At 43.7% G+C, this 23,570-nt stretch overlaps 1 protein-coding gene across 2 annotated transcripts in view; it reads left to right on the plus strand.

The window, feature by feature from the left end:
• The first annotated feature begins 774 nt into the window (after positions 1-774).
• The window catches only part of GNPTAB (N-acetylglucosamine-1-phosphate transferase subunits alpha and beta), a 65,082-nt gene continuing 42,286 nt past the window's right edge, over positions 775-23,570 (plus strand). The window contains exons 1-2 of one of the 2 annotated variants that reach the window (XM_019651896.1): positions 775-1,149; positions 19,529-19,614. In XM_019651896.1, the coding sequence (XP_019507441.1) occupies positions 1,033-1,149; positions 19,529-19,614 (203 nt within the window). In that variant the 5' untranslated portion in view covers positions 775-1,032. The remainder of the gene's footprint in view (positions 1,150-19,528; positions 19,615-23,570) is intronic. The other variant, XM_019651897.1, reaches the window with a different exon arrangement.

Raw genomic sequence — 23,570 nt, forward strand, 5'->3', positions numbered from 1 at the left:
AAATAAAAATAAAAATGCTATAAATGACAGCAACACTGGGTAAGTGTATTGTTTCCCTGACTAGATTCAAGAGAAAAATCATATTAACTAGGGTATATTTAGTGAAAACAAACAAACCTCTTTCCCAAATAAGAGGTGTCGAGGGTAGGCCCTTTTAGAAATTACCTGGAGCTAAAGTGGAAATAACTGATCACCCCTGCATAGGTGACCACCCTTACCACCGTGCACCTCCACCCTCCCACCCCCACACACACATCACACGATTTCTAACACAACGTTTTTGTACTTAGCAGTTTACGTGTTTATCTTCCCAACTAGACTCTCTGGGAACAGTGGCCAACTTTAGCTCATTTCTAAAAAACAGACACCGAGCACTATGTCAGGCACTGGACACTAAATAGTTAATTAATAAATGAATGAGTGAATTTTGGTTTTGGCACATTTAGCCCAAAAGTTTCCACTTTCAAGCAATGTGGTTAGAGAGCCAGAGGGGAAGGAAGTCCCATAAAGCATCTCCTCTCAACCCTGTGAAAAACCATAATTTCCCAAGTATTGTAAATGAAGAAAGGAGTTTGTGCACAAAAGTATTCATGGCATTATAGTGCCGTCTGTGGCACAGAGACCTTGCAGGGATCGGCCCAAAGCGTCTCCCAGGTCCGCAGCTCAGACGGGAGAGCCACCGCGCACGCGCAGACCGGGAGGACGCTCGCCTGCCCTCCACCCCTCCGCCCTCCAGGTGGCGCTGGCAGCCCAGCCGCCGCAGTCTCTCGCCGGGCCAGACCCGGGTGGCGACGGCCGCCTTGCGGGCCGCGGGTCCGCCTCCGCTGCGCGGAGGGCGTGGGTTCCCGGCTCCCGGAAGCGGCGGCCGCGGCGCGGAGCCCAGCGGCTGTCGGTCCCCGGAGCGGCAATGCGCGGCTGCCGGAGGCTGTGACCTGAGCGCGGCGGCCCGATTGTGGCCGCTGAATGGCGGCTCGTTGAGGCGGCGGCTCCGGCTCTGGCTCCTCCAGGCGTGGCGTGGCGGCGGCCGGGGTGATGCTGCTCAAGCTCCTACAGAGACAGACCTATACCTGCCTGTCCCACAGGTATGGGCTCTACGTCTGTTTCGTGGGCGTCGTTGTCACCATCGTCTCTGCCTTCCAGTTCGGAGAGGTGAGTAGAGGCGCGGGAGCCCGGGCCTTGACCCCGCGCGATCTCGCGGCGCCCCTGCCCCCGCGGAGCCCCGGGGCACCCCGATCCCTGGCGCGCTGGACATTTGCTTCCCCATCCTCCCTGTCGCTCTGGGGACAAGTCCCAGAGCCTGCCCTTTGCCCGGAGGCGCGGAGAGCTCCGATCTCGTCCCCAGGCTCGGGCTTCAGCGTCTGGGGTTGAGCTCTCTCGTCCTCCCGGCGGTTTGTGGGGATAGGCGCTGATTCCCAGTCCTTCCAGGTGTTTTCTGCAGAGTCCCCGAGTCATCTGACGTTGTCCCTCAGGAATCTTTCACGAAGCCCCCTCCCACGACCAAGAGTTGGTGTCTTTTCTCACTCCTAAATTCTCCTTCCATATCCTCATTCCTTGCCCTTCCTGCACCGTTTTCTCTCCGGGGGTGTCACCCTTCTAATCTGTTCACCTTTGACAAAGGCACTTGATCTTAATCTAGTTTCTTCCCTGATCTCGAAACTTTGTCCAAGGGGCGTGTGTTTTCTTTGCCTGTGAATTTGCGGTGGGGAGAGTGTGCTGCCCCCAAATTTAAAGGACTTACTTGGGCGAGGGGACTTTGTGCATTTTTTGCTCTGTCATTTGGAACAGCTGTACATCTTCAGTTGGCCCTACTGGAAGATGTGCACACACTGATGTGAGAAATCTCTTGGTAGCTCCAAACACTTTTCCCTACCCCGAGGGATCACCTGCGGCTAGGGCCCCTTCGTGTGACCGGGACACCGGAATGAACTTGGACTCCAGCACCCTGACCTCTCGGGAGCCAGCGCAAGCCATTGGGGTCATAGGATAGGCTAATAATTTAGACTCCAGATCACACTTGCCTGGCCTTTCTTGATCTGCTCTTAGTTAATGTGCAATAAAGAAGTAGTTCTGTCAGACTATACATTCCTCAGAGGGTCCAAACCGCAGGCTTAGGAGGTGGAAATCCCCGGGTTTCATAGATTTTGTATCCCTCTGGATATACACTTTAAACATAGCCTTCAATGAAACAGCCCTTTGGTTTAGGTTGGATAGTTATTTAATTACTGACCCTCTAATACGGTATTCCTTATCATAAATAAGTGTGCAGTGACGGTGAGTAGGTTAGAACTGGAAGAGTACCACATGCATGTGATTTTAGAGTACCCTGCTTTTTAAAACAGAAAGCAACTGGGAGAAAAGTTGTATTTTCAAGTCAGAAATCTGCCTCCTTGTGTATGTGTGTGTGTGTGTATGTATACGAGGTTGCAAAAGGTTTTAAAATGAACTGAATGGTTTTTGGAAATGCCACAGTATACATTTGCTTGAAGCCTGGACCCATGCAGGATTGTCAGCTCCATAATGAAGAGTACTGTCTGTTTAACTACTGTAACCCTGGCCCAAGCAATACTGTGCCAAGTACTGCCACAGTATGCAGTCTAAATGTTTGTTTAATAAGTGAATGAATGATATGGCATGATTTCCAGGTGTACACTTTTAGTAGTTCTTGGTCTAGGGGCTGATAAAAATAAATTTAATAAGTAAGGTGAGAAAATGCCCTGTCCTTGTAAGTGTGGAATATGTCACTAATATACCACCTGCTGTTCTATCTTTGTTTTGTGTGTTGCAACTTAATCTAGTGACTGAATCGATGCATAGGTAAGTCTTATTGCTGATACAGTTGTTTTGGCCCTGAGTAATTTAAATTAGCTGTTTATTAACACCCTTGCAGTGTGAAGGTAACTTAAAGGAATCAGTTGTTAGACTTTTTCATTTTATGTATTCAACATCTGGTTGTTTATTGTTGACCAAAAGAAAAACTTTAAAAAAAATTTTTCAATTATAGTTGACATTCAATATTATTTTATATTAGTTTCAGGTGTACAGCATAGTGGTTAGATATTTATATAATTTACGAAGTGATGAGTCTAGTACCCACTGTACACTACTCATAGTTATTACACATTATTGACTATATTCCCCATGCTGTACTTTACATCCTCACGACTGTTTTGTAACTACCAATATGTACTTTTTAATCCCTTCACCTTTTTCACCCAGTCCTCCAACCTCCTCCCATCTGGCAACCATCAGTTTGTTCTCTGTGTTTATGAGTCTGTTTCTGTTTTGTTTGTTCATTTATTTTGTTCAGGGGAAAGAAGAACCGCCAGATTAGGCAGATCCGGGTTTCAATGCTGATGCCAACCAGTATTCATGATCATTATAACATCTAATACATAGGGTGTACCAGGTGCCAGACAGTCTTTTAACTGCTTTATTTACATTAACTCATTTAATCCTCGCATCACCCCTGTGAGATAGGTACTATTATTATACCCATTTTACGGGTGAGAAAACTGAGGCACTTGCACAAGTTAATTTAGCCAGTTCCTGGCACAGCTGGACTTCCAACCAAGGCAGTATGTGGCCCCAGAGATGTACTTTTTTTTTTTAAAGGTATTATTTGGGAATTGGGGGAGGGGAACAGTGCTAGTGAATCGAGGGCAGGGGAATAGACAAGTTGCTGTCCTTTTTGTTCTTCAGTCTAGTTGTAGAGGGCCAGTTGTCGCTTCACTGGCCCATGTTGGTATTTCATTGCGCTCTTCCCGGATGAGGCAGATCGGTTGCTGGCCTCTGGACGGCCTCTCACAGCGGCTCTTGGCAGCTCACGCTGGCTGCTGGCCGCTCACGCTGGCTGCCGGCCACTCATGATAGCTTATGGCAGCCCACTGCAGCAGGGGCTGCAGCCTACACTTTTGCCGGCGACTCACAGCAGCTCAGCTCCAGGTCGAGCTGTTGTTCACCATCTTAGCTGTAGAGAGCGCAGCATCACTGGCCCTCATGTGGGATCCGAACCGGGGCCCTGCTGCTCAGAGCTGGCGTCCCAAGCCAGCTCTTAACTAATGCGCCACTAGGCCGGCCCCAGAGATGTACTTTTAAGCACATCTCTTTATGATCTGTCAAATAGCCCAGGTTGTCCCTTGTCTGATCTTGGAAAGGATACTTAACCTCTCTGAACCACAGCATCCTCATCTTTAAAAGAGAGGCAAGAATACCTTCCTTGCAGGTTTGATAGTGAGGACTAAATAAGATCTGTATATAAAGTAATACACACAGGGCCGACCAAGTGGCTCAGTTGGTTAAGAGTTGGCTTAAGAGCGCGAGCTCTGAACATCAGGGCCACCGGTTCGATTCCCACATGGGCCAGTGATGCTGCGCCCAAGCTGAGCTGTTGCTGAGCTGCCAATGACTCAGCTGGTGTAATAACAAGATTGCCTGTTCATTGGTGGGCTATGCCCACTCGCAACTAAGACTGAACTTGGCACCTTGAGCTGAGCTACCGCCTGGATGGCTCAGTGGATAGGGCGTGCGCTCTTAACAACAAGGTTGCTGGGTTTGACTCCTGCATAGGATGGTGGCTACGCCCACCCACAACTAAGACTGAACTTGCACCTTGAACTTAGAGGCCATGAGCTGCTGACTGGAAGCCAGATGGCGATTGGCACCCTCCACAACGAAGACTGGAGAACAACAACTTTGGCTGGTCCCCTTCCCCAATTCCCCAATAAAATCTTTAAAATAAAATAAAATAATAAATAAAAAATAAAAAATAAATAAAATAAAGTAATACACACAGTTCCTGGCATGCAACACTCTCATTAAATGGTAGTAACTGCTGCTACTATTATCATCATCATCAGCTGTTTTATGTCTTTAATCCTTATTTTGAAATAAACTCTTGAAATAGAATATTCTCATCATAATGGTAATATCAGTTGATATTACCAAGTTGTTCATAACTTCAGTAATTGTAATGGATAAAAGGCCTATTATTTATCATTGGCTGCTACTTTTTGGTAAACAATTTGTACACTCATCCGAGTTTCGAGACAGAAGAGGGAAACGTATTTTAAAACACATTTTTAAAAATGAGGGAGGGATGTATTTTAAAAATACATTTTAAAAAATTTCCCCTTAAGTTTAATACTGGTTCTCCAGTATTTTCTGGAGAACCCTTGGGAACTCTGATCACACACAAGCAGAGCTGAACCCATACCCACAGGGAGGGCCGGCAGGGTGGGGGTCTAATGTACACTGAAGTGCATTGCCTTGGGGTGAGAACTTGTCTGTTGTAAACTAGTTGCCTTGGGCAAGTCACGTGGCCTCTGGGACTCTAGTTTTCTCAACTACAAATGAGGGCACTAGATTGACTGCTCTTCAGATTCTTTTTACCTCAGAAAGTCCTGATGTAAATATTTGTTCTCTGTTGGTTGATAATTGTCTGGACTTTAAAACATAGCTTTTGAAGTAAAAATTTCAGGGCCATCGTTACTTAGTTGAATTATTGATATACATTATTTATATACAAATCCACAATCTCTCATCTGAAACTTTGGGAGCCACTGAATTACCCTATGATTAAACATCAGCATCTTTTACAGTGGAAGAGATGACTGATTGCTCTCAGTGAAGAAAATGAAGAGTATAAATAACTTCAAGTCAGCTTAGGCCAAGTTTTGCCACCAGATAAGTTCAGGTCAGGTCAGGTTTTGCTGCCAAATAAGACAACGAAAAGATTTTCACTGTTGAGAGCTTTCCGGATTTCAGGATTGTAAATAGAAGAATGTGGATCACTGCTGGGTGTGTGTGTGTGTGTGTATTTGTGTGCATGCGGTGTGTGTGTGTGTGTAAGTAAAATATATCACTTCCTTACATGCAGTAAGCTTGGAAACTAATATCCAAAAATTAATTTCTGTGAGGAAGTCAGATAGATTCTGACGGAATCTGCCCCAAGTGGGCAGTAACTTTCCCCGGGGTCTCCTTGCTCCCTTTGCTCACCTGCTTTCTGCCGCCATTTTGGCTTAGTGAGCTATTCAGTGAAAACGAAGATTGAAAACTGGGTCCAGCTCACATTATGTTCAGTCTTGGTGACCAGTTAGTTTCTCGTACTGGCCCAATTTCAAGAAAAAAAACTGGTTGCCATGTTTGTATTTGAGTAGTTCAGTCATTGAACAGATACATTTTGAGTGTTTTCTTTGCCGAAGGCAGCAAATAGGTGAAGTCGAAAGAGACCTGGCCTGAGAGTTGGGAGGCAGCCTCTGGCCCGGTTCTAGCTCCACTATAAACTGTGATGCTCAGTGGTTCCCAAACTGTGTTATTCCAGCTGCCTACTGGGTTGGGGCAGCCACTCGTACCTGTTTTGTATACGTTTCTTTTTGGGGGTAGGGGAAGCTTTTGTTGTTAAAAATAATATTTTGGGGCCGGCCAAGTGACTCAGTTGGTTAAAAGTTGGCTTGGGACGCCAGCTCTGAGCAGCAGGGCCCCGGTTCGGATCCCACATGGGCCAGTGATGCTGCGCCCTCTGCAGCTAAGATGGTGAACAAGAGCTCGATCTGGAGCAGGGCTGCTATGAGTGGCTGGCGATGGTGTAGCTTGCAGTGGACTGCCATGAGCTACTGTGAGTGACTGGCAGCCAGCATGAGTGGCTGGCAGCTGCTGTGAGCGGCCATCCAGAAGCCCGCGACTGATCTGCCTCACCCGGGAAGAGCGCAATGATAATGCCAACATGGGCCAGTGAAGCGACGTCCTCCACAACTAGATTGAAGAGCAAAAGGACAGCAACTTGTCTGTTCCCCTCCCCCAATTCCCCAATAAAATCTTTAAAAAAATAATGTTTTAAAACTTCTAGACTAGATTTCTAAGACCCCCATTTTAGCTGTAATGTTCTGTGAGTATACATTTATTGGGTGCTTCACATGAGAAAGCATGAACTAGAATGTAATGGAGTTTGTGCTGCAGAGAAAATGCCAGTGACCTCACAGAGCCTTTTTTAAATGGTCTCTTTCAGGGGGTGGGGTTGGGAGAGATACACAGCCCAGCTAACTGTCAAAGCAGTGACTTTGTCTTATTCCCTGCTGTATTCTTAGCACCCAAATGAATGAATGAATTGGGATGATCTTAACCAACATCCCTTCAAGCTCATTTCCAATAAAGGTGAGTTTTCTGTTTTGATGCAGACCACCTGTAGCTACCTTTTCTTTCTCAGACATGATTCATCTGATTGTACGCTGACCTAGGTAGAAGGTGCAATCGGAGATACAAAGAATTATATCTCACCCTTGACCATCTTTGTCTAGTTGAGGTGAGGCCATGAAATAAACATGAGGAACAGTACAAGGGAGTAGGTAATTGAATGCCTGAGTCGGTACCCACTAATCACTTAGAACATCAGAGGAGGGAAGAAAATTATGGGTTGAAGCATCCTAGACGAAACAGACTTTTGCAAGGTGGCAGGAGCCTTTTCTTTTTGAGTTATTAGTGGTTTAAAATTGCTGCTGGTATTAGCAGCACTTGGTTGCAACAGAGTCCCAACTCAGAACTGGCTTAATAAAAGAAAAAAAGGTAGTTTTTTGACTTGTGTAGTTGAAAAATATAGGGTAAAACTTCTGGCAGGCTTGGGTCAAAGTGCTCAAATGATCTCATCAGAAGAGTCGTTTTGTCGCTGTTCTGCCCCTCCGTAGGTTTAGTTCTCAGGCAGTCTCTTCCTACATGGGAGCAAAGATTGCTGCCAGCAACTCCAGCTTCTGGTCTACCATTTTAGTAAGCCCAGCAAAGAAAGAGCTTCTCTTCCTCCTAGTGCCAGCTAGACCCAGAGTGGCCTGCCCAGCCAGGTCATGAGTGCCCTTGCTGTTAACCACCTGGACCATGCCCAGAGCTGGGGTAGTGAGCGGGGCTGTCAGTCTCATGAACCACATGATCCGAGAGGGGATTCCCCAGAGGGAGATCACAAGGCTGTTATCAGAGAAGGGCCAGAGCAACAGATGTCCTAGACACTGGCTTGAGTCAAAACCCATTTCCTGTCCTTGGCCTTAACGTTGACATTGTGACTGTGATAGCTGTTAGTTAGCCCTTTGCTTTGTTCTAATAGAGTATGTGAAAGTAGGTTGTTTCCATTTTTAATATCTTGCAAATTTCTATATCTGTGAAACTTGTTTTCTTGGGTGGGTGTATTAATACGGAAGTTTGTTAAACCCAGCTCAAGTGTGCCCTCATAAATCTTTTAGTAACAATTCAACATATATCTTTAATGTGGTAATTTGATAGCTGTATTTGGTTTGACTTACTCATGAGGTCTTAACTGGTTGATCTTGTTAATGAAATTTAGCATGTGAGAGGAGAGTCTTCCCCGGACCTTTCTGCAGCACCTGGCACTCCATGCATTTGGGAACTCTCCCTCCTATCTTTACGAAGACCACCCTCCCTGTTCTTCTTGCCCACTCACTCACTGTTCCTTCTGCCTGAAATGCTGGATTCCCCAGGCTTTGCTCCTTGGCCATCTCCTCTTCTGGGGGATGTCAGGTTTCAGACCCTGGGCCAGACATCTGTGATTCCCCGATCTCCAGCTGCCTCGCCAGCAAGCCTCTGTAGTGAGAGACAGATTAACAGGAGTAAAGCATACACATTTATTTCATCTAAGCTTTACATGATGTGGGAGCCTTCATAAAGAAATGTTGAACCTGAGTTTTTAATGCCAGGTTTGATGAAGATTGGAGAGTTGTGATAGGACAAAACAGGGTATGAGCTAAGCATAGAGAGCTGGGGGAAATGCAGGCCTGCTCACTCAGAATTCCTTTCAGCGTCCCTCTGTCTTCGGAGAGAAGGATACTCCTTTCTTCTAGGTACAGAGAGGGCACCTCTAATAAAAGGGGATGGTCAGAAAATCCTTCCTGCGCCTGCTATTTCTCAGTTCCTTCAGCTTGAAATATTCCTGATGCCAAGGTGGCATGTTTGGGGGTAGCATGCCCTGGCAGCTCAGAGTGGGGGAGTGCGGGCTGATTCCAGCATGGCAGCCACCTCTCACTGGTCCTCAGAGCAGTTAGCCAGCCAGCCTTTCCTGTTTCTCAGTGTGAAACAGATGTGGCACCCACCCAACTGCACAGACCTGCAGTGGGCTCTCCTGGTCATCCCACTGAGTGCTTTTCCTGGGCTTGAGGTTATGGGAAAGAGATTTCCACCCCTTCCCTTTAGATGAGATGGAGCATATTCCCAGAATGCCAGCAGCTTCCAAAAACCAAGTGTTCAGCGACTTCCTCAGGAAACTTTGCATGTTCTTGGTTCAACACTTCTCTTCGAACTGTGGTATCTGGCATTTTTGGAGCCTTAGAAGAAGCCTTTCTATTTGCACAGCTTCTCAATGCAGGTACCAGTTCATTGAGCTTGCCCAGGAGATTAAACGCATTTGCCATTTCTTGTACTCAGCATCCTGAGCGCAAAGATGGTATCTTTCTTGTCTTGGAACCCCTGTGCTACAGCCGAGCGCAGGAATCATTAATTCACTTGTACATTTTTTCTTGAGCACTGTGGGGGGCCCGTGGGCATAGAGCAGTGAAGAGAGCCGACAGGTTCCTGCAGACAAGGAGTTTATACTCCGGTGGTCCATTCAGACATTAAATGCTACTTAACAATTGTGGGAGAGACCAGCTGTGAGACCCCGATGTGCCTGGTGGCTGGGTCAGGAGAAGCTTTCTTGATACTGTTTAAGCTCAGCTTTGAAGGGTCAGAATTGTCCCCAAGAGGCGCTTGGCAATGGTTGGAGACATTTTGGGTTGTCATGACTGAGGGTGGGGTGGGATTGGTGCTACTGGCATTTATTGGATGGAGGCCAGAGATTCTGCTAAATATCCACAATGCACAGGACAGCCCCCACAGCAAAGATTATCCAGCCTCAGATGTGAATAGTGTTCAGGCCCTGGAAACCACGTGAAGGTCTTGAAGTTGGGGTACTTGTGAGAAGGTGAACACATGGCTGGAGGGTGGGGAGCAGGAGGAAGTGAGGACCTAGAGGAGATTGGTGTGTTGGCTGTGCCCTGCTCCCAGCACTTAGTAGAATAGGCATTCAGGATGTGGGTGTTTGTCCTGGGAACAACGGGACTCCCATCCAGGGTTATTATGTACTGGCATCTGGGGGGTGGAGGGCAGGGATGCTGCTGGACATCCTAGGATGCACAGGGCAGCCCCCACGACAAAGGGTTATCCGGCCTTAAATGTTAATAGTGCCAAAGATGAGAAACCTTGAGGGAGAAGGGAGCAAGAATGTCTATAGGACAGTTAGTGGGAGACTTGGACTAGGCTGGTGGACGGGCATATTAAGAGAAGTGAACAGATTTGAGACCTTTTGAAGGTGAGACCACCTGGCCTTTTTGTTCCGTTATGTGCCAGACATTCTTAGGATACAAAAATGAGCAAGATAGACAAGTTCATTTGCTCTCCCAGACCCTAACTATAGGTGCTCGATGAATACTTATAAAAATTCATTTAGTTTTGCTCACTGATTGTGATTGAGCCTAGAGAGGAAAAGTGGTTTAAAAGAGACACCTACTATATAGAAGGCACTTTGCATAGAGCCTGGGGCAAGGTGTGCAGTAAATACTAGTTAAATGCCCAGTGTCGGATCTCAGGACTGTCCTGCCCTTGGCCGTGATGATGCTCATGAAGACAGCAGCAGGAGACCTACCTTCTGGACTGATGCAGGTCACATTGAATATGATACTGTATTTTGCCAAGTACAGTGTGCACTTTTTTTGCCCAAATTTGTGAGGGAAAAATAAGGAGGCACATTATACATGGGTAGTACTAATTCCTTAGCTATATAAATGTTTTTCATTCTTTTATTTATGTTTATGAGTTTAAAGTGTAACTCTAGAAATCAATAATGATATCCGTATGCAAAATAATACCCTGGAATATGATAATATGATAATCAGTTTTGTTGAACTTACGAGGAACTTGCAACGACAAGAGTTCTTGGCCTTCTGTGATGTGTAAATATTGTAAATTTGTTACTGGTACATAAAATTTCTTGTGCCTTTTATCTGTTCTCATGTTTTGTAATTATTTGTTACATAAAATTTCTCGTACCATAATATGTTTAAAAATAAATGCCAAAATTCCTTTATAATACAAAAAACAAATACCTAAATGTAAACAAATAAAAATTTGAATTAAAAAATTAAAACGAGAAATATTTTTTTCCCCCTGAAAGTTTGGGCCAAAAACTTGGATGAGCATTATACACGGGGGCTCATTATACACTGCAAAATACGATAATCTTTCCTTAGAACAGAAAAGTTCACAATGATTTTGTTGCCTGAGCGTGCTTTATCATGGTTGATGTGAAAGCAGAGGGAGCAAGTGTGTTTTAAATTTAATACAGACAGCACCTTATAATACCATATGTTATTCTAGTTCCTTCTAAAATGTAACAAACAAGTGTAGCTGTAATAGGTTATGTATATTCGTGACATATCTTTTGAAGTTCTTACTGTCCTTTAGATGGATTGTTCCAATCTTGTGATCCACATGCAGTATCTTGAGCAGGCGATTAGTCAGCCTATGTGTGATTCATATGTGCACTAAATTAAGCAGGAAAAATAACTGATCTTTTAAAATGTTACAGTAAGTCACACTTGTGCTAGGGAGAGCCAAATGCATTCTACAATCGAACTAAAAACCATACTGCCCACTTTAAAATTGCATCCTAAAATTGTTTCTTTTAGGTTCTAATTTGCCTTTCCCCTTTGATACTACCTTTTTTCCCTTTATTACCTCATTTCATTAACTTCATTTCCTATTCTGATTGATTCCAAATTGGATAAAGCTTCTTTATCGAGATTTCAGAAGGTATTAATTTGGCAGAAATTTACAGAGCTGTTTGCTCTGGACCAGCTGTTCTGCTTACTAGAGACAGAAAGATGGTTCAGATTCTTTCTGCTCTTGAGGAATTCACTTGCCAGACAGGGAGATGGACAAGCAAATAGACAAAACTTAAAGTGCACTGTGAAAAATTAACTTGAAGACATAGGCATGGGAGTTGGGCAGAGTTTCTCAGACACAGTTTCTCAGACATCGGAGCTTGATCTTGAAGGAGACGGTTGAGGAAAGAAAGGGGAGGCCCCCACCCTTCCCGCCCTTTTTCTTAAAGTGAAGGATGCCATAGGTGTAAAAGTGTGGGTGTGGGATTCACTGTCACATTTTAGGGACAAAAGTAGTTCTGAAGGGCTGCAGTTACCTGGGGTTGAAGCTGGAGAGGCAAGAGGCAGGCAGTGACAAGCCAATTTACGACTTGTCTGTTGAATGATGCTAAGAAATTTGGATACATCCTGAAGAAAATGGGGATCATTCAAATGATTTGAAGCAAGAAAATGGTGAATCAGATCTGTGCTTAGAGGTAATGTGGAAGGTGAATTGCAGGTGGAAAAGAGTGGTAGCAGGTGGCTACGGGCATACTTGGATACCTGGTGAAAAGACCACATTGAGTGTGATGCTTCAGAATAAACAGACTTTCAATATTGACTTATTTAATTGTACAGAGGCCTGAAAGAAAGGTGTCTTTGGTTTTGGAAACTGGCATTATGTATTGCTGGTTTATTGCTTGACTTTGGCAAGTCTTTTTATTTATCCCTAGTGTGATGATAGTAGGAGGTGAGGCCTTTGGGAGGTGATTAGGTCGTGAGTATAGAATCCTCGTGAATGGGATTCGTGCCCTTACAAAAGAGACCCCAGAGAGCTTCCTCGCCCCTCCCACCATGTAAGGTGACACAGCTAGAAGACAGCTGTTTGCGAACCTGGAAGCTGGCTTTCACCAAATGCCAAATCTGCTGGCACTGTGACCTTAGTCTTCCCAGCCTCCAGAACTGGGAGAAATAAACTTCTGTTGTTTATAAGCCACACAGGGTGTAGTATTTTGTCACAGCAGCCCGAACAGACTAAGACAGGAAAACAAAAAGAGCATGCTTAATCAAATGTGATTAGGAAATTCTTATGATGATGAGTAGATATGACTTCCTGATTGGTATCAAAGGAGGAGGAGGGTTAGTAGAAAAGACAAGGCTTAGAATATCTTCAAGATACATATATTGGTCTCTCTTTTAATGCTTTTTAATGCAAAATTAATTTTGTGTTCCGAAACTCTGAAAAACCTTTATAATCTAGGGCTATTGTAGACTTCTGGTGATTATCAATGTATGAAAAGCTCTGTCAGTGTTACTTAAGTGAGTTCTTACTGCTTGAGGTTAGAGAGCCCAACATCTCAAGTTTTACAGGGTAGCATGTCACATTTCTTCCCTTGGAAAATTGAGAAAGAAATGTGTGCTTTTTACAGAGAGGGTTTTAAATCCTTATATGCCTAGGCTTGCTGTTATCTCTTTATAATTCTGGTCCTTTAGACTTGACCTTGACTGTCTGAGAATGGATCCAGAAAGTTCTAGAGGAAAACTTACCATGGAGTGGTAAGCTATTCGAAGATGTTTGCCTTGTGAAACTAGTAGCCATATTCATTCATTCTAGAATGTTCGTTGATTTTGTGCCAGGCACTGTACGTGGACCTGGGGATAAAAATAAAAAAGAGGTCAAGTTTCTGGCTTTGAGTTACTCGTGGAGGCAGAGACACATATTTAAACAGTTAATATTGCAGCATTGTAAATGCTGTCTTTAAGAGACATGTGAATGGTTTGCACATAGGTATTGTTGTACAGCCCTGTAGGACTTTCAGATCTCATTTACTTATCAAAACAGTCTTGTGAAATAGCTGGTAATAATATCCTCATTCTACAAAAGAAGAAATTGAAAATAGAGAAGTGCCCTAGATTTTACTGATAAGTGCCAGATTTAAACTCTTGTCTTCTGACTGTACATCTTATGGTCTGCACGATATACCTGTTCTCTTCTCGATAATTACCTTCCTCCTTCCCTTAACAGGGGAATTCCTCTGATACAAAGGATTATGGGGCTTTTATGTCATTCACTATATTCCACCACAGGCATGAATTTGATCACATCTGGGATCATAACAATCTTCAATGAAAGTATGTACGAGTTTTATAACTTGAAAAAGTTTATCACCTGAAAATTTTAGCGTTTGTGTACACAAACCAGTTAAAAGGCTGTTAGACATTCTAGAATGCTGAGGGAAAAGACAAATTTCTTATGTGATCGTGGTCACTTACAAACATGCTGGGGAAGCAATTCTGAGTCTTTGAATTAAGGATGATAAACACGCCAGCTTCAGAACTGGTAGAATGACCACGTTCCTAAGTGTGTATTTGACAAAGCTCGCTCTGTGCAAATAAGTGTCCGAGGAGGCAGCCAGGTGAAGCCGAGAGAGCCTGGGCAGAGCTAAACAGGAACATGGGCTCTGGAGTCGGGTTGATTCACATCTCAACCCCATCACACACTGCCACGTGGCCTGGATCTTCTCTTTGGAAAATGAGCCATCCTTGTGTCTCCCTCAGAGTTGGTCCCTTGTTAGGAGGATTCAATGTGGGATGAGCATTTGGCATGATGTGTGTACCCAGCCCTTCTCCTCTGCGAAAAACATGTTAAAACTGACTTTGGCTGCCATTTTGTAAAAACTGACCAACAATTGATCTTAAATACCTTGAAAGCCATGATTATTAAAATGGACTCTTAAAGGTGATAAACATTTTTTTTTCTTTTTAAGATTTTATTGTGGAATTGGGGAGGGGAACAGTGTTGGGGAATTGGGGAATGGGAACAGCCAACTTGTTATCCTTCAATCTTAGTTGTGGAGGGCGCAGCTAGCTCAGCTCCAAGTCCAGTCGCCATCCGGCCGCCCGTCGGCAGCTCAGCTCAAGGTGCCGTGTTCAGTCTTAGTTGCGGGTGGGCATAGCCCACCATCCCATGCGGGAGTCGAACTGGAAACCTTGTTGTTAGGAGCACGTGCTCTCACCAGCTGAGCCATCCTGCCACCTGTTGGCAGCTCAGCTTGGGCTCAGTTCACTGGCCCATGTGGGAATCGAACCAGTGATCCTGTTTCTCAGAGATTGCACTCTCAACCAACTGAGCCACTCGGCTGGCCCGTGATAAACATTTTTAGTACAATAAACTACCTTTAGATGATTTTAACAAGTCCTTACTAATAAAACATTGTTTATGAGGTATTTCAGAGCTCATGTAGTATTTTAATAAGTAGTATTTTAGTTCACTGTGTCTTAAATTCTATGGACAACCTACCCTTAGTAGCAGAGAAAAGTAAATAGTCTGAGGAAGATAGTGTAGAGAAGAGGTGTGTGTGTGTGTGTGTTGGGGGGGGGCGATGGTGTGGAGGGGAAGAGTAACTCTAAAGGCAAGTAGAAATTTTTTGCAGGCTGACATTGTATCTGTAAAAATTATGTCAATTTTCCATATTGCTCCATAAAAAAATTGCATTACTACCAATATAATGTTTTAAATGTCTTGCCATTGTAAAAATTATGGTTCAGGAAAATACACTTTACCAATGACTTCTGGTATTCCCAGCATGCTTTTCATACCTTTTGCTCACCCACATCATGTAAGAATCACTCTCCTGTTACAGCAGCGCAAACCAACAGATGAGATAGATTTTGTACTTTAAGTTCATAGTGGAGGAAGTTGAAGCCTGGACATTTGTAACTCACCCAGGGTTACACAGCTACTGGTAGGAGAGCTGGGAGGTTCTCCAAGAAGGTGTCCCCCATTCCCAAATCCAGTCTTCTCTTATGTCACCCCTGCCGTAACCAGGTATTTGTTAAAATTACGGTATACAGTGAAATATACTGGGTATGAGTAGATGATAAATAGAATTTAACTCTTTCGCTGCGTTAACTGATTTCAAGTATTTTTTCAAAATGTGTCAGAAATCCACAAAAAAACAAAAAGTTGATATTTTGACTATTTTATGCATTTAATAATAACAATTTGAGCTGCTTTGTATATAAATGACATTATTTTATGTGTAAAAATCTTGGATATATTTATTCAGATATATCTGACTGTTGGCGGCAAAAAGGTTAAGTAGTTCTCTATCTTCAGGCAGTTTATAACTTGATTGGTCCGACAAGATGTTAACATGGGTGAAAGGTAAATATAACAATAAAAAAGCTAAGTGATGCAAGGCAAGAAATGTTACAAGGCCTTGGGTGACTGATTTCCAAGTAGGTGATAGAGATAAAAGTTACCCCGAGTTCTGAGAAGGAAGCATTCAGATTGGGCTGAAGAATATGGGAAGGCTTCGTGGAGGAAGAGACTTGATTTTATAAGTGTTTCTCTAACTTTTCCAAGCTCTGGTCTGTTGTTTGTTGCTAATAATGGCTTAAAACAAGATCTAATGAGAAGTTTAAGTGTTTTTTGGTTTCTTTGTTCTTTGGAAGGTATTTCTACTATTATGGCTTACCTCACAATAAATAATTTGATAATTGTCCATTCAGGTTTCTGCTTTTTTCCCATTCTGGGTCGTGTTAAGAAAATGATTTGACACTAACCCTTAAATGAATTTTATTTGATTTGCAAGCCTCCTTTCTGATCCCTCACGTAACACATTACTCATTCACCTAAAAGAAAGTTTGGCAAGATTTCCATTAATAGGGTCTAGTTAGCAATTGATTTAAGCAGAAAAGGGAAATGGTTATAACAGAAAAGAATCAAGTTTAAATGTGGATGTGGTTAGAACCAGGGACGAGAGGCCCAGAGGAGGCTGAAGATGAGAAGAGACGTGGTGTCCTATTGGAGGTGACATGTGGGCACAGGGAAGAAAGTGCACCATTTACACAGCTCTGCCTCTCCATTAGTCATGTACTTTTAGGACTGGAAGAGATTTCAAAGATGATTTGGTCAGACCTCTTTCACTGTAACAATGAAGAAGCAGCCCAAAGAGACTAAGTAACTTGCTCAAGATCTCTCATAAAAGTGACGGAGCTGGGATGAAAACCTGTGCCCCCTGAGTCATAGCCCCGCTACGTCCCCTGAGATCTAAGTGTGCACAATTCTGGACTAGTAGGAATGTTCCTAAATGTGTTAGATAAGGACCTTTGCTGTTATTGTTGTTCTTTCTTATACGCCAAAGTGGTTTGGAGATGGTGAGATTATCTGATGGAGGAAGCCATGTTGTGTCAACATACAGCATGTCAGCATTTCTCAGCCTTTGCAAAGTGAGCCCTCTCGTGTTTTCTTCCTACCTTCTGGGTACAGGGATATTGATGGACAGTCCCTTCTGTCTGAGCGCAGTAAGTTGATACACATTGATACAGTTATATTATTAAAAATAGAGAACATATCCTGTGATCACCAAAGTAGATGGCATTTTAGAGCTATTTGCCTGCCATTGGGTTTGGTGCTGTTTCTGGTGCTGACGGTAGAACTCATTCCACCTTCTCTAGGAATTTGCAGTTCAGCTGGAGAGGCCAGTCAGATGCATGTACAACCTCAAATGTACCGTTACTAAAATGGGGATCTTGAGTCTCACCAGCTTGCATCCCCACTCCACCTGTTCCTCCTGTGTCAGTAAGTGGCCCCACTCTCTCTTCAGTCACTCACACCAGATAGACTGAAAACCTAGCCGTCCCCCGTGATTCTCTTCCTCTCCTCACTCCCCTGTCTAGTCTGGTTGCAAACCCTCTAACACATCCTCTGTTCCCCAGCTGAACTGCTGACAGACTCCTCCTGTTTGTCCTTTAAGACACTGCTTCTTCAGGGGAGTCTTTTTGGTGTCTTCCTAGAAAGGGTCAGGTGCTCCTTCAGTGCGGCTATAGCCATCAGTAAACCTCTATTAAAAATAATTGGCTATAATTATCTGCAGTCAGAGAACTTAGCTTATTTCTCTTTGTAAACCTAGTACAAGGGACATTAGACCCTCAGTTTTTAAATCGGCACCTTTTAAAATCAGTTGTTTTAAAATCAGTACATTGAGTGGGAGAATTACTAGTTGAATCTGTGGTGTTTATGAGGCATGCCAGTGAAGTGAGGTGGTAAAGGTAGGCAGAGGCCAGATCTTAACAAACCTGAATGCCACCAAAGGAAATGAGCAATTGTAGTGGGGCACATAGGTCCACAAGGCCTCCCCTGAAGCCAGATGTTGTCACGTGACTACCTACTGCCCAAAAAAGACAGAAGTGCAGCTACCAAGAAATTTCCTTGTAGGAGGGGCATGTCTTTCCCTTTCCCTCCCTGTGCTGGCTAGAATGAAATCTAAATGATTGGGACTCCCATAGCCGCTCAGTGTAGCAGGGCCACATCCTGTGGTTGGTGGAATAGGAAAAGCTGGAAGAAGCCTTGGCAGGAAGGAGGGCATTCTGGGAAGAGGAAGAGAATGAAAGGACACACTTCAAGGTCAGAGAGAAGAGGATGAGCTGGCAAAGGAGACTGAGAAGGCGTCACCGTAGTGATGGGAGGGAAACCAAGGAAGTGGTTCAGGTAGGAGGAACTGGGCAGCCACTACCAGTTGAGTAAGATAGAGATCAGGAAAATGTCACTGGTTTTGACAACATGGGGGCCTTGGAAAGGCCACTGAAATGGTGAGGGCTGAAGAGTGAATGGGAGAGTGGCAGATGACTCTAACTCTTGAAAGAGGCAGAGAATTTAGAGTAGAGGGACTAGCTGGAGCGAGGTATGGAGTGAAGGGAAAGCTTTCCTGAGATACGACAGGAATGTGCTTATATGCTGATGGGAATGATCCTATTGAGAGGAAAAGTGAAAGGAGGTAAGGCCTTGAGAAGATGAGTTGATGGGATCCAGAGCAAATGGGCAGAGATGGGATGTTTGCAAGGAGGAGGGACACTTCCTCTGTGGTAAAGGGAGTGAAAGGGAAAATGGGCTCATGTGTGGGTAGAGTTATATTTGGGGTGCAGACATGAGGGAACTCCTATCTAAAGCCCTTTGTTTTCTCCTGCAATACCTAGCAAGGTCATCAGCTCACAGGCAGTAAGGTCATCACCCCCATATCTTGTCAGTGTCTTCCGTTTTAGCGTGTCTTCTGTGCTGTGAGAAGTCTTCCCCAAGTTTTGGATGGATCATGTAGCTGCCTGAAAATCCTTCAGTGCCTCTGCTCTCCACAGCTTACAGGCACTTCACCATCAGGGCCCAGCCTTCCTCCCAGCCCCGTTTCTCTCCAGTTGACTAACTGCTCCAGTCAAAGCCAACTGCACAGTTACCCTCAGAGAACTTGCCTTTGATGCTTCTCAGCCTTTGAACATGCTCGTCTGACACTGTGCCTTTCTCTGTACCTGGCGAACTCATTCTCTTAAGACCCAGTTCTCACATCACATCCTTTTAAATCTCTTTGATTCTCCTTCCCTTTCCACAGGCCAGGAACTGTGGCTCATATATATATATATATGAGCTTTTATATATATATATATATATAGAAAATAAACTATCCTTATATTGTAGCTTCTTCACCTGGAATGAGCACTGGGTCTGATATATAGCAGGCACTGGATGAATTTTGATTGCGTTACCTGTTCCTTTAGCAATTCTTACTGAAACGAAAGTTATAAACACTTATTATTTGATGCAAATAAAACATTATTTCTTTTCCTTTTCTCTTCTTTTTTTTTCTTAGGTGGTTCTGGAATGGAGCCGGGATCAGTACCACGTTTTGTTTGATTCCTACAGAGACAATATTGCTGGAAGGTCCTTTCAGAATCGGTGAGAAGAGATCAGTTTTCGAAAGTAGCTTATTTGGATAGTCCATCCTCACATCTTACAGATGGAAAGTCTGACTCCCAGAGAGTCATCCTGCCTTGCAGCTTGTTGAGTACTTTAAGTCACATGGCCTCATTTTATCATGGCCCCAGCTCTGTGAGGGAAAGGTAACTCTATCCGCCCGCCGCAGGACGAGGAAACTGGATGGCCGCTCTGCAGCCAGTCCTGAGTCCTGGCCCGTATTCACTGGCTGACATCACTGTTAACCAGGGCCATGCCCGTGGTAGCCACCAGGATGGGACCCTTAGCTGCCCCTGTGGCCACCACATCTTGCTGCCCTGCTGTGGGAAGGAGCAGACGGCCTCATAGGTTGGGCGTTTTTCCCCTGCAGGCCACGCTTCCTGGTGCAGCCCTTCTCGATGGCGGCCTCCTCAGTCTTTCTTTTCCGTGAGAGTTTTGCTCCCTCACAGGACAGACTTCAGAGTGGAAGCAATATTTTCCAACGTCTTCCTTCCCTTCTTGCAGCTAGAATGAATCACACAGGCTCTTTTGGTTTTTGTCTATAGAGCTATTACTTAAATTGTTTTAGATCATAAAAGCAGTGTATTATCTATAGTGAAAATCATTCAAACAACACAGAAAAATAAAAAGTAGAGCCCCTCTATTCCATTCTGAATTTCTCCTCACCCAGAGGAATCACTGTTAATGGATTTTTGTTTTGGATTCTTCTGGTGATCACCATTCTAATTTTAAAAGATAAGCCGAGTTTTCTCCTTTTTGATTTATTCACTTTGTGCTGTATCTACTGACTCTCATTGTAATGGTGCACAGCCAATCACTAGGGCAGGGAGCAAGAGGGGAGCAAAACAAATGTGGGGTAGCTACCAAGGTAGTTAACCTCACAAAAGACCTCGGTCTAAATATAAGAGTCCGTAACCAGAGATCCTGACTGCCGTTGTTCCCTGAGAATAGGTCCCATAAAGCCCTGTACTCTCACTGAACCAGAAAACCTAGCGAAACTACAAGTGACAATTGGTGTCAGTTGACAGACCTTGACAGTTTTCAGAGAACCTCTAGCCTATATCATTGATTCCTCTGGAACCCCGGTCCCCTGCTTAGAAGCCCCTCCTTGTCCCTCTGTTCACTTCTTATGAGTGCCTATGTGATTTCTGTCAAGTGAGTAGCTTTAAAAATAACTGTGCTAATTAGATGTATTCACTATTCTAGTCCTAACCATTTCAGTGAAGAAGGGTTGTGGGAGCTCTTGAGTCAGCTTAAATCTTTACTCTTTGCTTTGGTCCTTAAAGCACCCTGCATATGAGTGGCATCCCTGAATTGGCTCCTTCAATGAAGATGGAATCTTTGAGTCTTACTCTGTATTAGACCTTGAGATCCGACTATTTCACAGTCTAGTATGGGAGATAGCTTGTAAGCAAGTATCTAGCAAAGTAGGGAAACTAGATCTTTCTCTTAGGAGCTCTTAAAACAGCAATTTTCAAACACCCTGGGGGTCTGTGAAATCAAAACTATTTTTAATAACAATACCAAGGTGCCATTTGCCTTTTTACTGTGTTGACATTTGCACAGAAGGTGTAAAAGCAGTGGCTGGCAAAATTGCCACACCTTAGCACAAGTCATTGTATTCTTCACCGCATATTTGCAGGGGAAAGAAAAAAAGACAGTTTCACTGAAAAATGTTTGTGATAAGCAGCACAAATTATTTACTTGTATCTTGACCCTTTGAGTAAAGTTTTTTGGTTTTTTTTTTAATGTCTGATGAAATGGGAAGCACACATAAAGCACCTGACTGCATGGTGATTGTTTGAGCTGCAACCTTAGCTAGCTAGCTCTTCTGTTTCATGGAACACCATTGTTATAACTTGAAAGGACAAATCCAAGTATGATTACTCAGACTTGGTTATTGGCAGGTATTTTCTTGACAGTGAACAAAGCCATCCTGTCTCTTGAAGGAAAACAAATAATAGCACTTGTTGCCAATGATAAAACTTGAGCTTCGAGTGAAAATTAAAATTTTAGAGAACTTGTTTCCACCACTGTGAGCTTAACAGCTTCACAATATGGTAAAGACTTCTTTGATTAGATTTGCGGCATCCTCCAAAAAATCACATTTGTCAATATTATGTAAGGAAATTAAGGAAACGTGTCAACATTTGGCAGATCTGCATAACTCAGTAAGCTCTTATTTTCCAGATAAGCAATACATTGATGTTATAGAATTTTTCATGGGTAAAAGAGACATTCAAAGTGCAAGAAAGACCAATGGATTTTAATGTAAAAGCACAAAAAGTTTCGATTCTACATTGAAAGTAATTTTTTTTTTTAAAGATTTTATTGGAGAATTGGGGGAGGGGAACAGCCAAGTTGTTGTCCTTCAACCTTAGCTGTGGAGGGCGCAGCAAGCTCAGCTCCAAGTCCAGTTGTGCTGCTCAGCTCAAGGTGCTGTGTTCAATTAGTTGCGGGTGGGTGTAGCCACCATCCCATGTGAGAGTCAAACCAGCAGCCTTTTTGTTAAGAGCGCATACTGTATCCACTAAGCCATCTGGGCAGCAGCTCCGCTCAAAGTGCTGAGTTCAGTCTTAGTTGCGGGTGGGTGTAGCCACCATCCCATGCAGGAGTCGAACCAGCAACCTGGTTGTGAAGAACGCAGGCTGTATCCACTGAGTCACCTGGGCGGCAGCTCAGCTCAAGGTGGAGTTCAGTCTTTAGTTGCCGGCGGGTGTAGCCCACCATCTCGAACAGGCAACCTTGTTGTTAGGAGCACATGCTCTCACCAGCTGAGCCATCCTGCCACCTGTTGGCAGCTCAGCGGCAGTTCAGCTCGGGTGCAGCTCACTGGCCCATGTGGGAATCGAACCAGCGATGCTGTTGCTCAGCGCTCGTACTCTTGAGCAAGCTATTAACCAACTGAGCCACTCGGCTGGCCCACAACTAATTTTTAAGAAACTACCGCTTACTTTGGGGTAGTATCAAAGAATATTTACTATTATCAGAAAAGGCTATTAAAATACTCCTCTTTCCAACTACATCATCAGTATGAGCCTGGGGTTTTTTCCCATATACTTCAACCAAAACAAGGGAACAGATTGAATACAGAAGACTTGAGATGCTTGCTTTCTTTTGCGAAGTCATTAAAGAGATTTACAAAAATGTAAAACAATGCCTTCTCACTAAATTTTTTTGTGGTTTTCATTAGAAAAACTGTTCATATGAATAATTAACATGAAGGGGTTTATTTTAAAATTAATTCATGAATAGTTTTTAAATGTCTTTTATTTTTTAATATGGCAAGTGTGGATAGTTATAACCTATACACTAAAACCTTTAGGGGTTCTTAATAATTTTGAGTGTGGAGGGTCTGAAGACTGAGAACCATGTCCTTAATGTAGCAGTTTTCACACTTTAGTTGGCACCAGCCATCCATGGAAGACTTGGAAAAATATAGTTTCTTCCCACCCTCAGAATTTCTGAGTCTGTAGGTCAGAGAGGGGCTCAGAGACTTTTCATTTCTGTTAATAAGTTCACTGGTGATACTGAAACTGCTGGCATGGTGACCACACTTTGAGAACGGTTACATTAATGGATCCTATATGAAACATAATTTTCCTACTTCTGCAATATTCACTTTAATAACACTGAGTTTTCTAAGAAAAGCTCAAAATGGAGTCTCTCTCTCTCTCTCTCTCTCTTTTTCTTTTTCTTAACTCAAGCATTTATTGAATACTTAAATACTGTGCTTTATGCTGTGTTAGGTGCTAATTGTGCGGTTGTATAAAGCCATGCCCCTCACTGGAAACTTTTAGAAGGTAAACTAGCTTAGAAAATCCAGATGTTAATGTCAGCAGTTTTTTTTGTTTGTTTTTTTGGCTTTGTTTTTATTATTATTATTATTTTAAAGATTTTATTGGGGAATTGGGGGAGGGAAGCAGCGTTGGGGAATC

The sequence above is a fragment of the Hipposideros armiger genome, unplaced genomic scaffold (assembly GCF_001890085.2).
Source record: "Hipposideros armiger isolate ML-2016 unplaced genomic scaffold, ASM189008v1 scaffold_168, whole genome shotgun sequence".
NCBI lineage: Eukaryota > Metazoa > Chordata > Mammalia > Chiroptera > Hipposideridae > Hipposideros > Hipposideros armiger.